The following is a 27,333-nucleotide window of genomic DNA, read 5'->3' as shown; positions in this document are numbered from 1 at the left end:
TGTTTAATGTATATTAATTATTTTTATTATCAAATTATATATGTAATGTATATTAATTGTTTTTATTATTAATATAATTAAGTTGATTTTTTTTTGTGAATATAAAATTTATTTATAATTAATAATAATTTAAACTAAAATTATAATTTAGTTAATTTTTAATTATTATTATTATTATTAATTTCACCCCTTTAAAATTATTTAAAATTAATAAGTATTTTGATGTAACTTTTTTAAAACTTTTATTTATATTACTGTGTTATTTACTTTATCTCTTCTTTATTTGTTATCATTTTATCTCTTATCTATCTTTAGGATCATTCGTGCTTATTTTTTCTTCAATATCTAAAGCAAAGCAACGAGCTTCACATTTATGCTTAGTTTTTCCTCGTGCTTCCCCAGATTGTTTATAATGAAGAAATCACAATTATGTTATGTGTATTGCTTCAATTAATACGCATGCACAGGCTCTCTGGAAGTTGGATGAACATAGTCAGAAGGGAAGAATCATGCTCCACCACTGCAAGTTTTCCAATCCTTTCAGCAAGTTCTAGTGAGATTTCACAGGTGGGCTTTTGAGTGGGATAAGTGATGTCGAAAATCTTGACAACTCCATCATGCTTTTCTCAGAGAATTTGAGATCAAATTTGATGTAAAATCTACTTTCTGTACAATCTGCTTTCAATAACAAGTCGTTTCAATAACCACCATTGCTGCATTCCCCTTCCTTAACTAACAGAATCTGTGTCAAGAAAAACGAAATAAGTTGTGAGTAGAAATGCGCAGAGAAAAATGGACCTCTTTGCTATCCACCTTGGAGATTTTGAAGGCGAAGTGAAGGTTGGAAATTGCATTTAAAAGAATCTCGCAATGGAATATAGCTGCCTGTTAGTCACAAAGATGCTCCTCTGAAAAACTCAAAACTCTTGTTGTTGTAAACATCATCGCAACATTTAGCTACAGAATCCTGACTTCTATACCATGCTTTTAGATACAAAATCTTGACTTCTTAAAAGAAATGAGATTTACTAATTTATTTAAAGATAGAAAAGCTATATGTTTTCCTCGTAGATAAAATTTGTGAACTATGATTACTTAAAGTTAAAGCTAGTCTGAATTGTCAAAGATGTATGTTAATTAACTTTTCTTGTTCCTTTAAATTAGATCGTAGTTTCATTTTTTATGTTGGTTATGACAAGTTTTAAAAGTGAAAGATAGACTTTTTTACCCTTACTCGTAAAGAGTGGTATAAAAACTAAAAAACATAACAAATACAAAATTCTTCTTGTATTTAGTACCAGAAGAGTGTCACACATTCATATAGATGTAAAGGATATTGAATATAATTGTTTTTTAAAGATAGAATAATAAACTATAATCGTAAACAAATTTCCAAAACACCACTCATGAGTAGATATAACTGTATTGTTTACATTTATATGCAATCAGTTATAAAACATTTATATGCAATCAACAACAAAGATTTATGTACAAAGAAGCATATAACCACTACTTTGTTACAATAGACTAAGATGTGGAAGAACTTTGACCTTCACAAATGTTGTTGATAGTAGCACTTGTACTACCCAACAAATGTGTTAGATTTGATTGGAATTTGGGAATGGAAGTAGTGCTCAAAAAAGTGTCTTTGATGTTTTGCAATGTGCCTAGGATGCCCATCATTGTAGGTCATCCTTGAGGAGATTCATTTGTGCAAAGCAAACCCACATTTATCAGTGCACTTAGACAATTGAGATCTTTATCTTCTTCAATGCATATACTAGTCCTCGTTAATAGACCCATGTCCACCACTTCTTGTACTTGGTTTGGAAAACTACTACCCACCCATTTGTGCAATGTCATTCCTTCTACAAACATGTCATTGGTGGGCTTCTTTCTAGTGAGCATTTCCAATAGCACTATTCCATAGCTATAGACATCGCCTTTGGTTGTAACTTGTCCTCCCACTCCATATTCTGCATTCATAGATCCTCATCTTAAGTTTTTTAATTTAATTGAAAATGTTTAGTAAACATAAGAAAATCATAAGATTGCTTCATATGGGATATAGTTTAAATAATACCTGGAGGAATGTACCCGGTAGATCCTTTGAGGGCATTTGTGGAAGTGAGAGCTCCATCTTCATTATTTGCAAAACATATAGTAGCAATGCCAAAGTCTATTAAATATGCAGTCATATCTTCACCCAACAACACATTGTTGGGTTTCAAATCACAATGAATCACTTGGACAAAGCAATGATGATGGAGATATGTCATGCCTTGGGCGATATCTATTGCTATATTCAACCTTTGAATCAAATTCAAACAACTTTGTTCTCCATCATCGGGATATAACCACATTTCTAGGCTTCCTTTTGGCATTAATGGAAATATCAAAGCTTTGATTTGGAGATCTGAATAGCAAGTTATGACCCGAATCAAATTCCGGTGTCTAACTCTACCCAAAACTTTGCATTCTCTATCAAAACTCTTTTGAGCCCCTTCATTTTGTAGATTGAGAAGCTTGACAGCAACCATTGTGCCATCATTCAAAATCCCTTTGTACACTTTTCCAAAACTACCAATTCCTAACAAGTTTGCATCACTAAATTCATTTGTTGCAATGACGAGCTCTGCATAGGAGATTCTTCGATGCCCCACATTTAATGATGGACCAGTCTCTCTCTGAATATTTCTCCTGCAATTCTTTCTCCACAATATTGCAAGAAACAAACACAATACAACAATTGCTACAACAACAACCAGTATGATAACTCTTTTGAGATTCAAAACACTTTTATGTTTATGAGCATAGCACGGTGGTAGATTTACCCAAGGTCCACATAGACCAAGATTTCCCATAAATGCTGTGGTGCCAATCTTTTTGAAAACTCCTTCTTTAGGGACTTCTCCTGACAACTTGTTAAAAGAAAAATTCAAGTGATGGAGCATTGTGAGATTTGCTAGTGATATAGGTATTCCACCTTACAAATTGTTGGAGGAGAGATCTAGGTCTTGAAGACTTAGAAGTTCACTGATTGACACTGGAATTGGACCTTCAAGTGCATTGTAAGAAAGATTCAGATATGCTACTTCTTTCCAGCTTCCGACGATACTTGGAATATAGCCAGTTATTTGATTTGCTGAAATATCTATGGCTTGAAGCATATCGAACTTTCCTAGTTCTAAAGGTACATGGCCACTTAATAAATTGTTTGACAAGTTGAAATAGAAGGCTAAATTTGCAAGGCCTGCAAGCTCTTCAAGTATGTGCCCACTAAGCTTGTTGTATGATAGATCTAGCAGTAGTAAGTTCACACATTTCCCTAAACTTGCAGGTATGTTTCCTGATAACTGGTTATGATTAAGATCTAAATATCTTAATTGTTGGAGGTTAGCAATAGAATCAGGGATTTTTCCAGACAAATTATTTCCAAAAATATGTAAGAGACCTAAACCCTTTAGCTGCCCAATTTCCATTGGGATGTTCCCTTGTAAATTATTGGAATACATATATAACCTCTCCAACTTCTGAAGCATAATAACTGAAGATGGGATTGACCCTGTAAAAGAATTACCTCCTAAACTAAGGAAGGTTAAGCTACTTAAATTTCCAATAGCATGAGGTATTTCTCCAGCTAATTCGTTGATACCCAAGCCTAAGTAGTAGAGTTTTGTAGAGAGGTGGCCTATAGAAAACGGCAATTGCCCAGTGAAGTTATTCTCAGATAAGTCTACTTGTTGTAGATCGGAAAAGTTACTAAGAGCAGTAAGAATGGGGCATCTCGTGGTGTTGCCGCTAAGAAGGTAATTGCGGTTCAAGAAAAGCCACTGGAGATGTGTCAATTTACCCAACTCCATAGGCACTATTCCGCTGAGCTGGTTGTCTTCTAAGCTAACGATTTGTAACTTGGTACAATTGAAGAGGGATGAAGGAACGCTGCCACTTAGCTGATTAGCAGACAGATAGAGTTCCATTAACTGGGCGGTCTTCTTGGTACACAACTCCGACGGAATGTGGCCAACTAATTGGTTAACAGATATCTCCAATACTTCAAGATTGGTGCAGTTGGACAACGAAGACGGAATGCGTCCCGTCAGATGGTTCTGTCCCAGATCAAGAAAGCTGAGCTGGCTTAGCATACCCAATTCGGAAGGAACACTGCCGTGAAGGTTGTTTCTAGCCAATTCTAAGTACTGCAAAGAGGATATGTTTCCCAAGCAGTCCGGGATTGTTCCCGTCAAATTGTTAAGTCCAAAGGCCATGAATACTAGGTTGGGGAGAAGGCATAGTTGTGGGGGAATGTTTCCTGTGAGCTTGTTATAGGAGGGAGTCAAGTTCCGCAAATTGCAGCACATACCCAGGGTGGGTGGAATGGAACCTTGGAGATGATTCTTTAAGCGAGAGAGGGTTCCCAATTGATAGGGAATTTGACCGTGGAAACTGTTATTGGCAAGGCTGAGTACTGTAAGAAAGGAGAGATTGGCGAGAAGGGGAGAGATTGTACCTTCTAATCCCATGCTTGTAACATTGAGGGAAACGACTCTCTGTCTGCGCCTGCTGCATATGATGCCCGTCCACTGGCAGAATGAAACGTTTGGCATCCAAGACTTGGCTAAGGAGTGGGAGGGATCATATGTGATTGCAGACTTGAATGCAAGCAAAGCGTGTTGATCGGAAGCATTGGTGAGACGAGGAGGATGGTGAGGGAAATGGGCGATGGGTGTGGAAAAGACAAAAGGAGGATTGAGAAAGAGAATGAAAGAAAGGGCGGCGAGGAGAAGCATTATGGTAATCTGCATCTCTTGCGTGACAGAAAGAATGGTTTCTGATGAGAAAATGGAGTTTGGTAATGTAGTAGCTATATAGCTGCTGCATTGAGTGAAGAGACTCAAATTAAGAATGGCAAGAATCTTTTCGAGATGTTCCGGTCGGTTAATTTTCCGAAAAGAAGACCGCACTTACATAAATTAAGGCCAAAATTTGAAGTTTGACCTTTTCACAGAAGTAAGAAAAGAATATCACATTTCAATAAAATTATCATTAGTTGCATACCCCTGGCGTAAGGCAAATTAAAGCTTTCTTCTATTTGAAGTTTGAATAAATTGAACGATGATGTTTTACTTTTACCGTAAAACAAGGGAAGGAATACGGCATTTGCACCGCCGAGTCCCCAGCGAGTCGAATGAGTGTCCAAAAAGTCCGCACTCCATATAATCAATTAAAAGTCAATATTACTTAAAACGTTAAAGTAAATATTACTTCAATGTACGGCAAAATAAATTGAAAAAAATCTAACACACCCTAAAATAAATAAAAAGGTCCATAAAATTAATCATAAATCTTTCTCCTTGCCTCTCAATAAACGAAAGTAAAATGTCCATCCAATTAATAAAAAATCTAACACACCCTAAAATAAATAAATAAAGGTCTATAAATATTTCTCCTTGCCTCTCAATACAGGAAAGTCCATCTAATTAATAAAAAATCGTTCTCATTTGGTGAAGAAATGCTTTTTTTTAACGAAATAAAAGTAACGAATTACCTTTTTTTTTTTTTAATATCACATTCCGTTGTAGAAATTGCTATTTCCGGTGTAGAAATTGCTATATAAGTTTAAATGTTGTATTTAAATAAATTAAAACATATTAATAAAAATCATATATAAAAGTTTTATTATAGAAATGATAATACAGCTTTATAAAAAATATGTATGATTTTATTAAAAAAAAATGTGTATTTTCTTAAGAAAACACATAAATGAGCACATTTACATTTCTTTCTGATTTTATTAAGTTTTTTTTTTTTTAGACTAAGGCAAGATTCTATTACTTCAACTTAAAAGAGTATACAATGAAAGGCAGGGCACAACCCGCCCTTAAGGGAAACCGGGTGTCCACCGATAGTTTTTCACAGCCATCCACAAAAAATACATCACCAGTCTGTCTAACCATACAAAACTACCAGTTATTGGTCCTACAAGCAAACTGTTTCGCCTTTGAGACATTACCATTCAAAATTACAAAAAAATCAAAAAGAGACCGATAAAAAACCTCTTAGCAATAGTGTCCATATCCTACTTAGTCAGGGTATCTGGCTTGGGTCCGCCTTCTGTCTTGATCTCCACTCCATTGGCTTTAAACAGCTGCAGAATCTTATCCATCTTTCTATCCTGCATGATCAGAGTCATCTGAATGTTCTTGAGTTCCCTTTTGAAGGTAGGGAGACCTTTAGCCAATTCCACCATCTCTACAGCTACCTGTTCCATGGCTTTAGCCAAAAGTCGCTTCATACCCCAGTATGCATGTAAAGACTGCTTATACAGCGACATTCTCCCTCTTATGTGCCCGGGATCAGGGATAAACTTCTCCCAGTCCTCCATTTCAGGGTCTGAAGCTCCCTGCATAGCCTCCTCTTCTAAATGGTCTATAATTCTCCTAATATGAGGGTTTGTCTCTTGAAGATATGCGTCCTCTGCTTCATGCAGTTTCCTCCTCATGTCTCGCTTGCCTCTTTTCCTACCTCTACGTTCAATGGCTAAACCTTCCTCAACATTGGCCCTATGGGTCCGACTCCCTCGACCAGCTCCTCCGCCATACCTTCCTCTACCCCTTTGTTTCCCTCGTCCTCGCTTACCCCTGCTTCTCCCACACCATCCACCCGCTTCCTCTTCATTATGCTCCTAGTCCTCAAGTTTTTCTTCCGATTCTCCCGTGTCATTGCTGCTGCGCCTCCTCTGACCGACTTTCCCACCCGTTGCCATCCACGGTTCCTCTGCTGCCAAGTAATCTCTTATATCAAACTCCTGCTCTGAGTCATCCGTGATATCCAGGTAAATTCGCGGTAAGGATTCCTCTGCAACCCTCTTGCCTTTCATATCTTCCTCTGCCAAGCCCTTTCCTTTCTGGTCAACAAGCACCCCCTTACTTCGCGTCCACCGTCCCTCTCCCTGCTCGTGGTTCGCAGCCATACTGGTAGACTGCTACATACTGATAATCCACTTCCTCTGTTTACAGAAATTCACCCCGATTATCCTCCTTCGCTCCGCTCGAATGCATGCAAACCGAAAGACCTCTCGACTCCGCCACCCTTTCTTCTTAAAGCTACGTTTCCGCCTGTCCATTTCATTAACACTTGCCTCATTTGCTGGGTTATGATGTGAGACGTACTGAGTCTCTCTGACACAGCCACCTCTCATCCTCGAAAGTTTACCCAAATTCGTCCTTGGGACGATCATCCCAGCCATATTTTGATTAAACCCGCCGCCCCTGAGGCTAATTCCATCCACGCGCTTCATATGCCCATGTCCAGCATTAATTGCCCTGTCTTGTCCCCTCCCATCCATAATGAGGAAGTAATTAACCATTCCCGTGTGATGCAATGGCTTCATCATAATCCTGTCGAAGTATAGTTTGTAGTGCATACCACCTCGGGTCATCCTGATATGATTCCCAACTTCCATCAATTACCCTGTTCGACGCTTCGCTGCCCCAATTAGCTAAGATATCCGCTGCCCGGTTGCCATTCCGCAGGACGTGGTTTATCATTACATACTCTATCCTACTCAGCAGCTCCTCTATGTCTTGTATGATGGCGGCTGTCCGCCAACTCGTCACCACTTGATCCCACCGTTTTCCATTTCGTAATTTCCTTAGCATATCAATCGTAAGCTGAGAATCGCCTTCAATTTCAAGATTCTCGTAGCCGTTCCGGATTGCAATTTGAAGTCCATTATATATTCCCCATAATTCTGCTTCATTATTTGTGATTTCTCCTCCCCATTCAGCATACACCCATCGTGCACTACCTCTATTATCTCTAAAAATGCCTCCCCAACCTGCCTGTCCAGGGTTACCCTTGGATGCCCCATCAAAATTCAGTTTTATCCGCCTGTCCCCTGGCAATCTGAAATGATTTGGGCTTTGCACCTGATATCTATTGCGCCTGTCAGCATTGGGGAATATCATTGTATAGTCAATATTCAATTTTGAGACTATTCGTTGTTCCTCCGGTGTTAGTTTCCAATCATCCTCATCCCATGCTTCAGACAAAACAGTTTCCTTGATCGACTTACATATTACTTCCCAAGTTCTGGATTCTGGGCTGCTCTTATCTCTAAAGATCCTTCGATTGCGCTCTTTCCAAACTTCCCATATTACGAAACCAACCACCAAATTCCATAGTCTCCTTACGACTTTACTTTGAAAATTCCCCTTTCCCCAATGAAATAATGTATTCGGAAGGCTAGTTGGATCCCTATTTGTTTGACCAAAGAGCACTCTAATTTCTTCCCATAAACTCTGGGCGTAGATGCAGCGATTGAGCAAATGCTCCTGATTCTCTATTTCTTTACTACACAAACAGCATCGTGAAGGTCCATTCATTCCCCGTTTCTGAATATTTTCCCAAGTCAAAATCCTGCCTCTACATACCAACCATGCAAAATATGTTATTTTAGGCCACCATTTGGCTTCCCAAACCTTTTTCCAGTCCATTATATCATCATCCCGTTCCTGTTTCGTTTTCCAGTAATATGCTTCTTTGACTGTAAACATACTCTTCATCGTTTTACCCCATCTGAGAATGTCCTTACCGTCTCTGATTTTAATTTTCCTCGAATCCATTTCCTGGGAGTACCGTTGCGCTGTCTCCAAACTGATACGATCTGCCCATTCTTGAGGCCGTTTCCACACTCTCCAAATATCATTTAAGGTCCCTCTATTCCAATAATCTCTTACATATTCCATTCCTGCTCTTTGCGCTAACACTTGAACCTCATGAAGATGTTGGTTCCCATCCAGCATATCACGTTGCTGCCAACCTTCCTCCCAAAATTTTGCTGTACTACCTTCCCGAATTTCCCAAAATGCTAAATCCCTAACTATGTCTTTATTACTTCTTGCAAAGTCCCAGATTTGTGATCCTCGAGGAGTTTCTGCTATTCTTAAGCGTCCTTCAACTGTACCTGGCATGTCATATTTTTGGTTCCAGATCCTTTTCCACATGCCAGTACCCCCCTGCACCCATCTCCACCATAGTTTCGCCCCTAAAACCTGATTTATGATTTCCGGATCTCGTACTCCCAAACCTCCTTCCTCTTTCCGCTGGATTACCCTCTTCCATGAAACTAGAATCCATTTTTTCTGTTAATAAGACAAAGTAAAACGTAATTTAGGCCAAAAGGACCGTTTTAGTTATTTATTCTAGTTTTTTTGGTTTGGGTATTCAATAATGGTATGTGTTTTTGTATTCTTCCATTCATTAATAGTTTGGGTTTAATAATAGTTATTTCTTGTAATAAAAAAGCTTAGTTTATAATTATAATGAAAAGTATTATATTTTTTATGCTTAATTTATAATTAAAATAGAAAGTCATTCTTTATTCTTCCAAATGTTTAGAGAAAAATTAAGATCTAAACACTCCAACCCTTTGACCTTTTGACAATGTTAAAACTCAAACACACTAAGAAAACTTTTCTCTCATAAAATGAGATATTTAGTTTCTAATAAAACTTTCCTCTAATAAAATGAAATATTAGAATATTTAGTTTCTAATAGCGAGTTTCCAATAGGTGGCTAATGATTATGATTGATCATAGGTATTTCACATATGTGCATTAGCCATAATTTACAATCAAATGAATATTTGAGGAATTATAAGAAGAATGTGTAGGAGAATCTAGATATTATGAGACAAAAAGGATGACTGTCCAATTGTTGTGCTGGAAAATGATGATCTAAAAGAGGGTACATGTTGCTTCCTCGCATGGTGTAGATATGCCAAATTCTTTAATGTTTAGCAATATTCCAACACATCTATTTTATATTTAAAATAACGATTTAAAATCTAGTAAGAGAGAGAAAATGATAGAAATAATCTATAGTGTGTGAGTCAGGCCTTTACATCCATGGTAGGAGGATTTCAATGTGTTTTTAGAAAGGGGTCATTATAACCCCCATCTCTAATGTAATAGTTGGAAATTTTACTTAATAAATTATGTTTTCCCATTACATATTTGATATTAGGTTTATTACATATTCTTCTTAGAGCATTTGTCATCATGTGATGATGGGGAGAATTGTTCCTTAGCTGGAAAGACGAAGAAAGGGAAGGGGGGATCCATCCCATTCCAAATCCGATTCCAATCAGGGCAGCAAGAAGAAGGACATGTCGAGGATTAAATGTTTTCACTGTCATGAGTTGGGACACTATGCCACAAAGTGTCCGCATAAGAAGGCCAGTAAGAAGCCCTTAGGAGGAGCGGCAAGTGAAGCTCTTGCTTCACAATTTGAACTGGATTGCACCCTCATCACTTGCATGGTGATATTAGTGATGGGTAGTATGTGGTACCTAGATACTGGAGCCTCATTCCATATGACCAGAAACAAAGAGTTCTTCAATGACTTGGAGAAGAAGGACCTCCATGCACATCGAGATGGGAGGTATAGCACGACCGACATCGGTACTGTTACCTTTCAGAGGGAGTTTGGTACTCCTCTCACATTAAAAGATGTCATGTATGTTTCGGGTTTGAAGAAGAATTTGGTTTCAGTTTCCATATTGGAGGACCGTGGCTACGATGTTATATTTAGCAAGGGAAAGGATTTCCTTCATCATATAGCCTCAGGACAGGAGAAGCAGATCAAGGTTTGGGTGAAGAACCTCTACAAATTGGATGTAGAAGACTGCGTTGCTTTGAGCACTAAAGTAGAGAAGGTGCAGAGTCAAGACATCAGTGAGTAGTGGCATAAAATATTGGGTCACACGCACCATTGAACTATGTTATTCTGTCGGAATAGTATGTTGGCTCTTAGATCAAGTTTAAAAAATAGAGGGTTTTATTTCTAGGCAAATATTATATATTAATCAACAACCACAACTATAAATCATAGGTATGGTCATTGTGCTTCATAGGCTCTTGTCCAGTTACAATGAACAACGTTAAAAAAAGCTTCATAACACTTGAGGGAGCCCCCTCTGGTTCGAGGTCCAACTTGAACCTAAAGTTTGGACATGTTGGTTTCTTGACACAATTTCGTAGCCAAGAACTCTGTTCGAGAAAAAGATACAACATTTTGTGCCATTGTCAGGGAGCGAAGTAATGAAGAAATCTTTCCCTGGAGAACGATCAAGACTATATCTACTCTTTGCTAGTGAACAAGGAGTAGGCATTTGATATTGTTTGCAATTCCTTCACTTGGAGGCTCCATTTTGTTTATATGGCGATTCTAATGGGTTATCAATACCACTAGTTCTAGAGGTCATATGCCTTTATTGATGTTCTTTGTGGAGCTATAAAAAGGGTCTCTTTCACCTCTAATTATCTCACATTAATATGTCAATCCAGGAACGCTTTGTTATTCCAAAGAGTATCTCAATCTGAGGCTATCATTTGTCAGATTAATGCTAGTAGTACAGCGTTCAAAAATGCAAGAGTAAACAGATGCTTGTCTATAACTAAGTTACTTCAAAAGGATGAATCACACACATCAAAGAACTAGGAGGCTTATCAGTCAAGGGTGCGGTAGCGATAACCCATCCCTCTAGAAACTGATGGAAAGGAAATTAGAGCATGGACCATCAGTCTGGGAGCCAGGCAGTGAATGCTGGGGCTCACTACAGCCTTAGATCGGCTCTCACACCAAAGTAACAAATGTAAGTAAATAGAACGGCAGACAACAAAATGGAACAACAAATAAGAAATTGAACAGCAAATCTGGAATGGAACAGCAATGATAAAATGGAACAGCAATCAAAACAACTAAGTCTCGCGAGCCATAACCAAAACTAATCTATTAAACCAAACACACTCTTCGCAGTGAAATAACAATCTTTCGCTCTTAAGGCAAATCAGACAGAACACACTTATAGAACATGCACTTATTGATAACTTATGGAACAGCGCCAGTAAATCATATACACACGCGACACGCTGGAATAGTAATCTGATCAATATTGATTAACAAGAATACGACTGTGTTTCCAAATAGAACAGCATTACTTTCTGAATCCAACAATCGTGAAGAACACAACTTCAAATGTATCTATTGATAGGAATGCTCAGTACAAAAGCTCTGTAACAAAACAGTAATAATATTTGGTTCAGATGAATAACATGCAATCAACTCTGAAAGGATTCAATGATATACTGCAGAGTCACTACACAATTTTTCTGAAAGAAACCTCAATGAATTAATCTTAACAGAGCATGTAACAGCAACTTAAAAAGCATATCATATTACTGAATAATAATGGTAAGCAAACCACGCAGAAATCAAATCGTAGTGATACAGAAGCAAGTGTCCTTTGGGGTCGGGCCCTTAGCTGCCAAGGGTACACCGCCTTAGGTTACTCCAGACGCAAAGATGAGATAAACACCAAGTTTATATTAATGCATCCAACGAGCGTACAATAAACCAGTTCTCAACGAGACTCGATGATCAAAGTTACTCTTTTACTGAAAGTTACATAAGAACATAATCCCCTTAGCTTAATAGTGTTGTCCCTTTTTATAAAGGTAACAGCGGAGATATCCAAGTAACAAAATAAGTGAAGCAGCGATTCCTCAGGATCAAGGATCCTGAGGGATTCGCCAAACTGTTAATCCTTCATTTTTTCTTTTCTCCTCCGCCGAGCTGGTATCTCCTCCTCCTTTTCCGAGCCGATCTGCTTCGATCTGCTTAACCTTGTTTGCATTCGGTTCCCCTTCAAAGGGACAACAGTTATCTCATCTTTTTCTTTTCCTCTGGAACGACAGCTCCTTGTTTTCACCTTTCCCTGCACAGAAGAATGACAATTATCAACGATTAAGTCTTACATATTAATTCTCACATGTTTTATTAGAATCCTTTATTTCTTCAAATTCATGATGTAAAAAGGTTTACAAATGTTACTGAAAAGCCACTGAACTGTTCATCAAAAGCATACCTTTTGAGTACTCCACACACCCCCCTGCTTACCCTGTTTCATGCCCTCATGAAAACATTGTAGTTGACATGCAAGGCAGTGAGAGAATAGGCTGGAGAGGGAATCTCATGCGGAGGCCTACAGCCGTGATGAGCGACTAGATCATCAAAGAACTGACCTGTTTGACCCTCAGACATCTCATACAGGGCTTGATATCCGGGTGCAGGGTGCCAGATAATTGGACTACAGAATCGATATCCTAACTAGGATGGCCCTGCTCTCAAAATACTTTCGCCATAGAGGTTTAATCAGCCGGCAGCTAACTCAAAATTCTCATATTTGAATGGTTCCCTGAGCTAGACGTTTGGATTAGAGATTCGGTATCGAAATTTGGCTGCATCGATGGCGAGGTCTTAAATAGTAAGAAAATATTCCAAACTGTGTCGGATTAGGGCCTCATGCATGGGTCCTAACAACTCCATGACACCCGGGGTTCTCATAAGGTTTCTATGTGCTTTCCATAACAGCACAGGGTTTCTAGTTTCAGCTCTCACCCACAAGTCTAGGCCATTTTCCTGTCTCTGAAAAGTATTATAAGCTTTGAGCCATTTAAGCTGATTAACCCCAAATGAAATGAATGCTTGCAATTGGATGTCCCCAACAAAAGGGCCATGATTTAGTTCAGTTTCCTGGTCTAGCGCGAGTTTGTGCAAATAGAATTCGCACAACAATCTTTGGACCTTTACCCCATAATGCTTGCAGCAATCTATAAAATCGTTGACAGTATTGATTTGTATAGGGGCAACTGCTCTAACAGCTTTTATTTTTAATTGTAAATACCGTTCTAGTAAAAACAAAGCATAGTTTTTAGCAGGGGCCCTACAGGTTAGAACGTCATTATATAAAGAACACAAAGTGTCCATCTGCTTAATAACAGTATCTAATCGACGAGTTACCTTTGCAATTTTTTCTTGTACCTTTCGCCAACCTTCAAAGGCCTAGCTTTCGGACTGATTAACATTCCTAAGTTGCTACTGTAACTCTTCATATTTCTCACGGGGGACTGTTTGTTCTCTAAGTTGTTCAACTTCTTGCTGAGCTTGCTTCATCATCTTATGCAAGGTTCTTGTCTTCGGATCTCTTTTCCATAGAACAGTAGAGGCCAAGAGTTTTACCTGAACTTTCTTATTGCGTTGTTTGGAGTTCAGAACCCTTATTACCCCTGAGGGTGGTGCCTCTGTTTGGATTTCCTTATTCTCCTTTTATTTTTTAACACGAATGTAAGTTTTCTGATATCCATCTTTTAATGGAACAACAGTTTGTTCCTCTGCATCATTTGGAACAACAGTCTGTTCTTCAGCGTCATTTGGAATGTCAGCAAGGTTTTCAGCAGGGTTTTGAACAGCAGGGCGATTGTTGGTCCTTCATCTTTTTGCCCTGCGAGGTTTTACTGCAGTGGCCCTCTTTCTCTTCCCTGCAGTCCTTCTTATCCTCTGGTTGGCTTTCAGAATTCGAATTTGTTGTCGGAGCTGGGCTATAGTATTCAATAACCTCTGCTGTTTCTTTCTCAATTTCTTAATTTCCAAGGTTTCAGCAGATGGCCCATGACTAGCCCTTAAATCTTTCTCTTGGGGTGTTTCCTTGCTACCCTGCTCTTACTGTTCTGTTCTTTCCTGGGTGACTTCTTTTTCTGCTCCTATTCCTTCCGGAATTTCCTCTGGTGTCTTGGGAACAGATTGTTCCTGATTAGTATCTCCTATCTCCTCTCCATCATGAACACGCAGGTTTCCTTCTCCTGCCTCTACTGCATGTGATTTTTCTAATGTGTTTTCTTCTTGAGGTTTGTCATGGAGGTCTGCTGGGCTGGAAGGTTGGCCGTACTCACCCATATTGGCCAAGACTGCGGCCAATTCATCTTCTCCCACTGGGTCCTGTGGTGGGCTACCTTCCTGCTGTCCCATTTCCTCCTCCTGCTTGGATTGCTAAGTGGCTGCCTCGGAGTGCTCATCTTCTGTTTCTGTTTTGGAATGCTCCTCTCCTTCCTCATTTCCTTCTCCGAACTGCTCGGCCTCCTCTCCAGATTGTTCGGCCTTCTCTTCAGATTGTTCTCCTTCTGCTTCTGAAGGCTCGTTCGTAATTTATATCGGCTGGCTGGTACTTTCCTGGAGCTTTTCCAGCCTCCCTGATATCCGAGCTAACCGGGTTGATTTTCTGGGCCTCTCTGGTTGTTTGGGTGTATCGGTGGCATGCTTACGCTTTGCCAATTCATGGTGTATTTCTAGTCGTTCGGATGTACTAGAAACATGTTTTTGTTTTATCAATTCTCTGCGTTTTTTCGGACGTTCTGGTGTGCTTGTAGAATGTTTACGTTTTAGGGATGGTGCTGCCAATCCCCCCTCAATTATTGCAATCAGCTCCTCCCAGCTGCTCTGCTGCTGGGTGAGACTATGACTAACTATTAATCGAATCAATCCATGGTGGCTAACGACTGATTCTTCGTGTTGTGCCTTTTTCAAGCTTCATGCCACATCATGCAATAATGAATTCAAAAATGCACGCAGATTTACAGAACATCTCTGTTTTAAAACAGCTAAGAGTTTAAGATGTCGTGGTCTTACCACGTCTTTCCTCCCTTCGCAGGTGATGTAGCTCTGCACTGTCTTTGCTAATTCCGCCTAGGGTTCTCCTAACGTTGCTGGCAGAACTCCCTTCCCCTTAATTGTCAAGCTTTGGCCTTCATCCTGAAAAATTTCCATGATCTTCTATAATCTTTCCTTCTTTAGTGTCCATACAGGTCCGGCGGCTGGTAGTCCCGAGACTTCTGCGATTATATCGTCAGTGACCGCTATCCGCTTCCCCCTTACTGTGGAGTGATCCTCCTGCAGGTTCTGCAGAAACTCCAATGCCACTGTTTCATTAGACTCTTGTAGGCGACTGAAATAATTCAGCCACCCTGCTTTTTCCAGGATCTCCCTGGCAGCAGCGGAGACTGTCAACTTCTGAGGTTCGCTTCGAATTGCCCTTCCCCCCATGGTTTCACTGTGAATTCTCAATGGAACAGCAACTGCTTGAGTTGTTTGAAACACAGAGAGGGTAACAATCGCAAGATTTCGAAAAAACACAGAGTATGCAACAAAAATGGATTATGAACAGCAACTTGCGTAAAAATAGAATTGTCATGCCGTTAAACCATGCCATATCCTCGTACACTATCTTCCCCGAATAGTGAGCTGACACGTAATTCGGGGAGTAATGAGGTTAACCTCCCCCCCCGCAATGTGATAGACTGTCCCAGCCGTCAAGTAAAGGAGCAGCAGTCATTCTGCAACCAAGTCATAAAGGAACAACGTATGAAATTATTCCATGTTTAGAAGGACAACGAATTACCGAAATCGAGGCATAAAGTTGGATCATGTTTTACATAAGAGGCTGCTTGATATGATGCGAGGCCGGGGGATAGGACGTCTGTCGTACTTGCTAAATCTCAAGTGGGCATTGTCAGTTCCTTTGCCATGATTGGTGGTAATAAATGTTCATGCAATATATAAATCGGGAAATAAGATATGATTTGTGCGTAGGATATAAGAGACAAAAGAGTATTAGTATCTTACCTATTGGTGTAACCATTATGACTTCAATACCATTAACAGTGCTCTTCTGCCGACAAGTGTTCATAACCTTGGCAGAGTTGTTTATTTCACCCCTGGAACCATGATCCTTTGTGTGTATTTTGAGGAATATAATGTCAAAATGTAGGTCATTATGCTGGCTTGGTAACCAGGTAGCCATAATGCCATTCATGAGGAAGGAGCGAAACGTGGGCAAGCCGGCTCGTGATGAGACCTCCTGTTCCAAGGTTTGTTTACTTGATATACCTTTTGGACCATATCCCTGGTGTGGTGGCCATAGTGGGAATGCCACTTCACTTCCGTCCTCATGATCATGGTAGGTTGGCTCTTGATGAGACCCCCTATCCTGCATTTGACAACTTATAATTCATATTTACTTTTTTCTTTTTCATAAAGCACTTTTTCTTATTTATATACACAAGGGTGGTTCAACACTCCTTAAGAGTGGGAATGGTGGAAGAAGTCTTATCATCCCAATAGGAAGATATAAACCCTTTGCTCTTGTTCCTAAGTAATAATCAATAAGTTTTAAAGGAATCGTCATGATAAAGATAACCAATCAGAGCAAAGTTAGTAAAACAATGACAACAAAGATGAGAAGTAAGTGTGTCCTTCCTTTTGTCCTCTTACCAATGCAAGGCCTTATAAAGATAGCGATTAATGGTTTGCGGATCTCGGTATGTCGTGATTTTATATTCATTGCATAAGTGCATACCTGTATCTTAAAGACTGGAAAGAACATGGGCGAGAAGCATCCTCAATTTAAATCAGCAAAAGGAATAAGCTGTTTCACAAGGAGAGCAAAAGCATGCCGGTGGTGTTCCTTTGGAGAAAGAAACAAAAGACCATAGATTGCAAAAATGCAAATGTCGTTCCTTTGAAAAAGGAACAGCAGAAAAAATCATGCAAAAATACTCGAGATGCCGTTCCTTTGAAAAAGGAACAACAGAAACAAACAACAAAAAGAATGTTGTTCTTTTGAAAAAGGAATAGCAAAAGACACAAAAATGTCGTTCCTTTGGAAAAGGAACAACGGAAAAAACCGTTCCTTTTGAAAAAGGAACAACAGAAAATCAAAGGTGTTGTTCCTTTGGAAAAGGAACAACAGAAGATCACGAATGTTGTTCCTTTTGAAAAGGAACAGCAGAAAATCAAGAATGTTGTTCCTTTTGAAAAGGAATAGCAGAAAATCAAGAATGTTGTTCCTTTTGAAAAGGAACAGCAGAAAATCAAGAATGCTGTTCCTTTTGAAAAGGAACAGCAGAAAATCACAAATGCTGTTCCTTTTGAAAAGGAACAGCAGAAAATCACAAATGTTGTTCCTTTTGAAAAGGAACAGCAGAAAATAACAAATGCTGTTCCTTTTGAAAAGGAACAGCAGAAAATCACAAATGTTGTTCCTTCTGAAAAGGAACAACAGAAAATCACAAATGTTGTTCCTTATGAAAAGGAACAGCAGAAAATCACAAATGTTGTTCCTTTTGAAAAGGAACAACAGAAAATCAAAGGTGTTGTTCCTTTGGAAAGGGAACAGCAGAAAATTAAGAATGCTGTTCCTTTTGAAAAGGAACAACAATAAAATCAAGAATGTTGTTCCTTTTGAAAAGGAACAACAAAAAAACGCAAATGGTATTCTTGTAAAATGGCAAAAATCAAAATTTTGAGAAAGAAAAGGAACAACGAAAATATCAAGAAAACATTTAGTTCAAACATATGTACAAGAGCGACAGAAAGGAAGAAAACGTATGTACAAGTTGTAAAAAGAAATGAATTCCTTAATGAATTACAGGTGAGGAAGATTTCTCTTCCTCTACTAAGATCTCCATATCCGCGTCTTGGCGTAGCTGCTAACAGAAGGATTCCCGAGTGAGTGGTTTGTGATAGAGACGAAATCGGTGGCCATTTACCTTGAATGCATATCCAGAACCGTCAATGGTGATTAGAGTGAGGGTCCCATTGTCATGTACCTTCTGGATTTCGTATGGTCCCAACCAACGAGTCTGAAGTTTCCCAAGGAAGTCCTGAAACCGAGAGTCGTATAACAGAGCCTAGTCTCCCTCGTGAAAGACTTTGTTTTTAATGAGCGCATCATGCCATTTAGCTCGCTGCTGTTGAATCAATGCTGTATTCTGTAGTGTAGAGAGCCTAATTTCGTCCAATTCATTGATCTGCTGTAGTCGATTAATTTGTGCCTCGCTTAGATCTAAGCCAACTTCCTGTGCGGTTCGTAATGTTTGGATTTCAAATTCTATGGGGAAAATGGGTTGTTTTCCAAACACTAATTGATAGGGTGAGTAACCAGTGGTGCTTATCCATGTGGTTCTGTAAGCCCACAGTGCTTCAGGTGTAATCGAGCGGCCCAATCACGCCTATGTGACGCAATGGTTTTTGTTAGGATTGATTCTATTATCTTATTGCTACTTTCTACTTGCCCATTCGCCTGTGGGTGATACGGAGTAGTGATTTTATGCTGGACATGATAGTTGTTAAGCGTTGCAGCTAATCTATTCCCGGCCAATTGTGGTCCTCCATCTGTAATTATTTCCCTTGGGAGGCCATAACGCAAAAATAGATGATGCAGGAACTGTATTACAGAGTCTTCTGTAGCTTTGGGCAATGCTTCTAACTCAACCCATTTGGTGACATATTCTGTTGCCACCAAGATATATGTCCTCTGATTCGATTATGGGTTGATCAGTCTAACGAAATCAAGAGCCCATCGCTCGAATGGTTCAATGACTAAATGTGGCTTCAGAGGCATTTCGTCGGCTTGACTAGGTCGTCCCGCTCGCTGGCAGCTATCACAGGCTTGGACAAATTTCTTTGCATCTTTGAAAATCGTAGGCCAATAATATCCTGTCTGTAATACTTTATGTCCAGTTCTACGCCCAGCGAAGTGTCCACCACACGGTCCATCATGACAAGCTTTTAGGATGTCAAAGATTTCATTTTCTCGAACGCATCTCCTAATATGCATGTTTGCCCCTGTATGAAACAAATAGCCCCCAATCCACGAAAATCGAGTACTCTTCTGAACAATCCATTTTCGCTCATTAGGGGTTAAGTGTTTTGGTAGCTTACCTACTGCGAGGTAATTGGCAACATCAGCATACCAGGGTGTTTGAACAGCAACAACAAACAGGTGCTCATCCGGAAATTGATCTTCAACTGCTGTTTCATCGATTGGCTTTGGTATTCTTGAGAGAAAATCGGCTACAGGGTTTTCCTTGCCAGGTCGATCCTTGATTGTGATATCGAATTCTTGCAATAAAATCAACCATCTAGTTACTCTAGCATTTGTGACAGGCTTATTTGCTAAATATTTGATGGCAGAATGATCAGTATATAAAATAACAGGATAGCCTGTGATATAATGTCTAAACTTATTGACAGCACGTATTACAGCTAGAAATTCCTTTTCAGTAAGAGTGTAATTTAATTCAGCAGGGGATAAATTTTTGCTGATGTAATAGATAGCATATGGTTTTTTATCCTCTTCCTGCCCAAGAACTGCACCAATGGCTGTATCTGAGGCATTAGATGAGATTTGGAATGGTAAATCCCAGTTTGGTCCTCGAAGGACTGGGGCTGTTGATACAAGCTTCTTTAGATCCTTGAAAGCAGGGTCACATTTTTCTGTCCACAGAAAATCAACATTACCAGTTAGTGCATATAAAGGTGCAGCAATGTGCGAATAATGTTCTATAAATCGTCTATAATAACTAGAAAATCCAAGAAAGCTGCGTACCTATGTTTGAGTAGTAGGGGTGGGAATAAGCAAAAGTATTTGAATTTTGGTCGGGTCTACCTGAATGCCAGCTGCTGAAACATAGTGTCCTAGGATAAGTCCTTCAGTCATCATCATGTAACATTTTTCGTGGCTTAAGCAAAGCCTGGTAGCAATGCAACATTGTAGGACTTTTTCTAGGGTGTCCAGAGCTGGATCAAAATCATCTCCATATGGTGTAAAGTCATCCATGTATACTTCAAGTCCATCATTTATTAAGTCTGCAAAAATGCTAAGGACGACCCTTTGGAATGTGGCAGGAGCATTACATAAGTCAAAGGGTAAAACTCGATAGGCAAATGTTCCCCAAGGACAAGTAAAAGTAGTTTTATCCTGGTATTTAGGGGCAATTTGAATCTGATTGTATCCACTGAAGCCATCTAGGAAAGAAAAGAATTTCTTCCCTGCTAGAGTATCTAATACTTGGTTGGTCGATGAATGGGAGAGGGAAGTGGTCTTTTTGTGTGGCTTTGTTTAGCTCCCTGTAATCCACACAAATTCTCCATTTCCCATTCTTCTTTGGTACCACCACAAGCGGAGAGACCCATTTACTATCAGAAATAGGATAGATAAAATTAACATCTAAAAGTTTCTGAAGTTTGCCTTTTACCACATCTTTTAAATGAGGATTAAGTCTTCTCTGTGGTTGACGAACAGGTCTGGCATCTTTTTCTATATAAATGTGGTGTGTACATAATTGGGGATCTATCCCCTTCATATCAGGGTAATCCCACGCAAATGCTTCTTGATATTTTCGTAACAGATGGATGAGCTTTGTTTCTTGTTCAGGCGTAAGGTTGGCATTGATATTTAAAGTCTTTCCCGGTTCAATTTCCACAATTTTACTGTTTGCAACAGAATTAATGGGTATTGTTTGGTCATGAATATCTTTTAGAGGATCTTCTTCTAATTCACTATCAAACGCTGCTTCTATCATGTGACACTGTGTGTGGGATCTAGATTCAGTTTGACTAATGAAATTATTAATGGCATCATCTTCTGATTGGTCTTTAAAATCAAGTGCCTCTTGTACAATCAATGGAGATCTAGTATTATTAGTAAGGTATGACACAGGGTGCTTATTAGTTTTGATTATTGTGAGACTTGGCTGCGCTGGAGGGTATAGAAATAAATTTTTGATATTCGGTCCTCTAGTTATAGTCATATTTCCCTACCGGCAACCAATGTAAGCATCGGCAGTGGCAAGCCAAGGTCTACCTAAAATTAACGGGTGTCCATCAAGTCGTGTTTTTGGATTAATTATTAGGAAATCAGTTGGATATTCGCAGGAATCTACAGAGACCATGACATCATATAGAGTACCCTCTGGTCTAACTACAGATCGGTCAACCAACTCTAACAAAGTAGAGGTGGGTTCTACAGATGTAATGCCGAGCGTTTGGCAAGTAGTGGTTGTTAAAATATTAATTGCAGCTCCTAGATCAACTAAGGCATTAGTCAGGGTCTGACCATAGATTTGAACAGTTACAATTGGATTTCCTGGATCTTCATATTTAATGGGTGTTTCCTTTCCTGATAGTAGGTCCGATAAAGTACCAACTACTTGGACTCTTGGATTAGTTGTTGTATTCCTCCTTGACTTTTTTATGCACAATTCCTTGATAGTTTTTGTGTATATAGGAATGTCTTGTATGGCTTGGAGGAATGGAATTTTTATGTACAGATTTTGTAATTCTCCCAGAATGTCAAAGTCTGGATATTGTATAGGTCGAGGTATGACTAATCGTTCTGGGAATGGAGGAGAGGATGTACTTGCTTGATTATGAGTCTGCTGCTTATTTACACCCTCTTGTTGTAACGGATGTTCTCTTGGTAACTGATCTTCGATATGAACTGTTTTATCTCCCTCAGTTTCAATTATACGTCCAGATCTTAACTGAAGATCATTGCACTCCCTCAGGTCAGGTCCTATTTCTGGTGATTCTATGATTTGGAGGGATTGACCGGTCTGTTATTTGGATTGGGATTGGGTTGGGCTGGGAGTTGCGGTCTCAGATTAGACTGGGGATTTTGTTGTAAGGCTGGCAGAGTCGGTTGAGGGAGCGGAATAGTTCCTGCTGGCTGATGTGTCGATCTTTGCCAGTTTGTCTGCCAGGGTGAACTTTGTGAAGTAGGGGAAGTCCATTGCGGAGGATATGGGCCGTTTTGCCAATATGGTGGAGTGTAAGGGAAATTCGGCCAGCCAAATTGGCTTGTCTGATTCAACCACGGGTTTGGGGAAGGAAACGACTGTGGTGACCAATTTGAAAATGGGGGTTGAGATTGATTTTGCCACATACTATATTGTTTGGCATTATACTGCAGAGGTTGGAAAGAAGAAATTGGGTCTGGAAACGTACCAGATTTTCTCAGTTGCCATTGGCGACGCTGGTTAATCGAGTACACCGATTCTGGTTCTTTTTCCGCTTCCCTATATACTGCTTTCAAACCAGGAAGTGAGGGGCAGCTCTCAGTAAGGTGATCTTTTGTACAGATGCCACATGTTTGGACTGTATCCAGTGGACATTCCTTGTGGCTATCGTTTTCTTCTACATCGGGGGCAGAAGATCGCCAAATTCTGTTCCGCCTCCATCTGCTTCTGTTTAGCCTGCACAATATCAAGTTGTGTAGTTAATGTCCCCAGAATATCAGTTTTAAAATTTTCTAATAAATTTACAATCTCTACACGTGTTACTCCTTCTGTTGATATTTTGTTATCTCTTGCAAACCGATCATATTCTGCCGGTTTTATTCTTGTGCTACCTCTCGAACTCCTGATACATAAATCAATGATGTCAGCAAAATTCTCTTGATAAATATCCCCTTTTCCCATGATGTTTAATGTTTCAATCGATTGTTCCTTCATGCCCCTTATTAATGCAGTTTTTAACACATTATCAAGTAAAGGTAGTGATGCATAGGGAGATCTTTGTAAATTGTACTGAAAACGTTCTACGTACTCCTCTAATGTTTCATTTGGTCTAGCTGTCATTTGGAATATTTCGTCTTTTAATTCTCTAGACCTACAATAATCCTGATATTTTTTTAAGAAGGATTCTTTCATTTGATCCCAATTGTTAATAACCCCACCACCTAGTCCCATAAACCATCTTAAAGCAGCCCCTTTTAATGTAGAGGGGAATAATTTCAATTTATGGGGATCAGTGGTGTAATCATATCCCCTGCATAACACATCGAATTCGAATAAAAATGCATCCGGATCTTCTGATGTGAGACTGTGAAATGTGGGGATATGTTGGAGAGGGATAGCTTTCATGGGCGCATTTGCTGTGGAATCCACTATAGGATATTGTAATGTAGAGGTTTGAGCATTTGGCTGGTTTTGCGCCATGGGATCGAATATATGCCAATAACCTTCTCAGATTTCTAAGAGAGTATTCCTAGGTTGAGAAGGAATGGTTTTGACGGGGATAGTTTTAATAGCACTTCCTTTATCTGGAATAATGAGAGTACCTGTTGTCTGAGGAGATTGGACTCCTTCAACAATGATTTTTGCAGTGCTCCCCTTATCTGGGCTATTTAATGGCTGATTTGTCTCAATAGGAGATTTGGGTTCCTCGGTTTCCCCTATTTCTCCTTCTCCTTCACAAAAGTTGCTGAAATTCCCTTCCTGCAATAGTTCTGGGGTAGAATTTTCAATTTCTTGAAATTCCTGCTCTTCAATTTGACTATGCACTTCAGCGAAGGCTATAGATGGTGATCCTGTGGCCTGAAGGGAACTAGTAGGCTGTTTAGAATTGATTTTCCTGGGGCCTACTGATGGCTGAGATTCTGTTTTCTTATAGATTTCATCTATGAAGGTCATTCGGCCAAGGGTCACCGGCCCCTTAGCTTTTTCAGATTTTGGTGTAGGTCTGATATTCTTTTCTGTTTTTTTCTGCTTAGTCATGCACTCAAATGAACTACTAAATTCTATTCAAACAAAGCAAAAACAAATATGTTAGGAAAGTGGATAGTGGAGCAGGGCTTTTACATGCTCCGCACGCAGGTTCTTACCTTCCGTTTTTAAGATCCAACTCTTCCCTAGCAGGTTCGTACACTACTCTGAAAAAGACAAATGGCTACACTCTGTCCCCGGCAACGGCACCAAAATGTGGAGCTATAAAAAGGGTCTCTTTCACCTCTAATTATCTCACATTAATATGTCAATCCGGGAACGCTTTGTTATTCCAAAGAGTATCTCAATCTGAGGCTATCATTTGTCAGAGTAATGCTAGTAGTACAATGTTCAAAAATACAAGAGTAAACGGATGCTTGTCTATAACTAAGTTACTTCAAAAGGATGAATCGCACACATCAAAGAACTAGGCGGCTTATTAGTCAAGGGTGCAGTAGCGATAACCCATCCCTCTAGAAACTGATGGAAAGGAAATTAGAGCATGGACCATCGGTCTGGGAGCCAGGCAGTGAATGCTGGGGCTCACTACAGCCTTGGATCGGCTCTCACACCAAAGTAACAAATGCAAGTAAATAGAACGACAGACAACAAAATGGAACAGCAAATAAGAAATTTAACAACAAATCTGGAATGAACAGCAATGATAAAATGGAACAGCAATCAAAACAACTAAGTCTCGTGAGCCATAACCAAAACTAATCTATTAAACCAAACACACTCTTCGCAGTAAAATAACAATCTTCTCTCTTAAGGAAAATCAGGCAGAATACACTTATAGAACAACACTTATTGATAAATTATGGAACAGCGCCAGTAAATCATATATACACGCAACACGCTAGTATAGTAATCTGATCAATATTGAGTAACAAGAATACGACTGTGTTTCCAAATAGAACAACATTACTTTCTGAATCCAACAATCGTAAAGAACATAACTTCAAATGAATCTATTGATAGGAATGCTCAGTACAAAAGCTCTATAACAAAAATATTTGGTTCAGACGAATAACATGCAATCAACTCTGAAAGGATTCAATGATATAATGCAGAGTCACTACACAATTTTCCTGAAAGAAACCTCAATGAATTAATCTTAACAGAGCATGTAACAGCAACTTAAAAAGCATATCAGATTACCGAATAATAATGATAAGCAAACCACGCAGAAATCAAATCGTAGTGATACAGAAGCAAGTGTCCTTCGGGGCCGGGCCCTTAGCCTCCAAGGGTACACCGCCTTAGGTTACTCCAGACGCAAAGATGAGATAAACACCAAGTTTATATTAATGCATCCAACAAGCGTACAATAAACCAATTCTCAACGAGACTCGATGATCAAAGTTACTCTTTTACTGAAAGTTACATAAGAACATAATCCCCTTAGCTTGACAGTGTTGTCCCTTTTTATAAAGGTAACGGCGGAGATATCCAAGTAACAAAATAAGTAAAGCAGCGATTCCTCAGGATCAAGGATCCTGAGGGATTCGCCAAACTGTTAATCCTTCATTTTTTCTTTTCTTCTCCGCCGAGCTGGTATCTCCTCCTCCTTTTCTGGGCCGATCTGCTTCGATCTGCTTAACCTTGTTTGCATTCGGTTCCCCTTCAAAGGGACAACAGTTATCTCATCTTTGTCTTTTCCTCTGGAACGACAGCTCCTTGTTTTCACCTTTCCCTGCACAGAAGAATGACAATTATCAGCGATTAAGTCTTACATATTAATTCTCACATGTTCTATTAGAATCCTTTATTTCTTCAAATTCATGATGCAAAAAGGTTTACAAATGTTACTGAAAAGCCATTGAACTGATCATCAAAAGCATACCTTTTGAGTACTCCACATTCTTGTGCAAGGCTCAGTGATGGTTGTAGTGATTGTGAAAATTCCTACTCCAAGGAACCCCTACTGCATCAAAACTGAATCTAATTCACCTACTTGATTTTAATATAAATTATCAAGTTATTCTCTGAATACTGAGGAAAATTACTTCTGCAGCCTAAACTACTTTAAATATTTGATTAAATGATATAGAAAACTGAGCAAAGAACAAGATACATAAAACACAATTACTTTTGGACAAAATAGTCCCCCGAAAAACCCAATGCAGGAAAACCAGTGCAACAACTCTAAGGGTTTTATATTATTAAGTAGTAATTCTGAATACAAATGTTGGATGCCCTCCCAACAATCCAGTGATATAGACAATACAATGGCGGAAAAACTAATTGAGTTTTACCTCACTTCACCTGGCAGATTCGATTTGATCCAGCAACAAAAATGGCTAACCTCGGCTACTTCTGCATTGGCCCTGCATAGGCCCTACATCAGCCTTACACATTCTACATCAACTCTACGTTGTCTCTTCTGCCTACTGCGTCAACCTTCCTGGTTGTTTTGACAGTTCCGACTTTCTGCGTGGAGGGCAGCTTCTGCTTATATGCTGGCCCTTCTGGCTCTGCATTAGGCCTATGTGGGCCCAAATTGGCCCAACGTCAGTCCTCTTAAGTGCTTTGCTACCTTTATTATCTTCTCTCTACTTCTTTGTTGGTACTATTGAACTATCCCTGCCCGTTTATTGCAACTGATTTCTCAGGTCGAATTCTCAGCTTCCTAGCCCGAGAAATCGACTCTAGATCAATTTGTTCTCTCCGTGTGTTTCTAAATGAACGCCAAGCCTACTTATTATAATTTTCTCGTTGAGACTTCAACGGCTAAGATTAAGTCTCTAATCAATGGCTAAGATTAAAACTTGACTTGATCTGCCTTCTAAATCATTCTCACCCGTACTTTGATTAATACCCCTTAATATTTTAATTTTCCTAAGTTTAGACTTAGGAACCCCATTAAAAATATTAATTATTTTAATAAAATACAATCTCGGTGGAATTTTACCAAATAGTTTCTACGTTATTTAGAACTCATGTTCCTTAGCCTCTCCACCAATTTTCAAGTCTAGAACAGTTCCGATGCTACCAAAAACTAACACTCCCTCTTAGCGAGGAAACTACTCTAGAAACGATGTCCAACTGCATGTTGCTCTGTCTCTGAAGAACCTCCTTTTTGTAATGTTTCTTTCACCAACATTGT

The 27,333-nt window shown here is 39.3% G+C and overlaps 1 protein-coding gene across 1 annotated transcript; it reads right to left on the bottom strand.

Moving 5' to 3' along the window:
- Positions 1–1,404: 1,404 nt before the first annotated feature.
- On the bottom strand, positions 1,405–4,217 carry LOC149256743 (uncharacterized). Its single transcript, XM_089457499.1, has 2 exons — positions 2,084–4,217; positions 1,405–1,976 (listed from the first exon to the last, which is right to left on the bottom strand). Exon 1 carries the CDS (start codon positions 4,143–4,145, stop codon positions 2,988–2,990), a length of 1,158 nt encoding a protein of 385 aa, XP_089313625.1. The 5' UTR covers positions 4,146–4,217; the 3' UTR covers positions 1,405–1,976; positions 2,084–2,987.
- Between the last annotated feature and the right edge of the window lie 23,116 nt (positions 4,218–27,333).

This window comes from Pinus tabuliformis, chromosome 7 (assembly GCF_031772625.1).
Source record: "Pinus tabuliformis cultivar Carrire ecotype Pingquan chromosome 7, CPIR1, whole genome shotgun sequence".
Lineage (NCBI taxonomy): Eukaryota > Viridiplantae > Streptophyta > Pinopsida > Pinales > Pinaceae > Pinus > Pinus tabuliformis.
Note: the sequence above shows the minus strand (reverse complement) of the source record. Positions and strands in the feature narration are given on the sequence as shown.

Coding starts and splice junctions, on each gene's coding strand:
- LOC149256743 (XM_089457499.1), bottom strand. CDS start 4,145: ATGCTAAGCCAGCTCAGCTTTCTTGATCTGGGACAGAACCATCTGACG.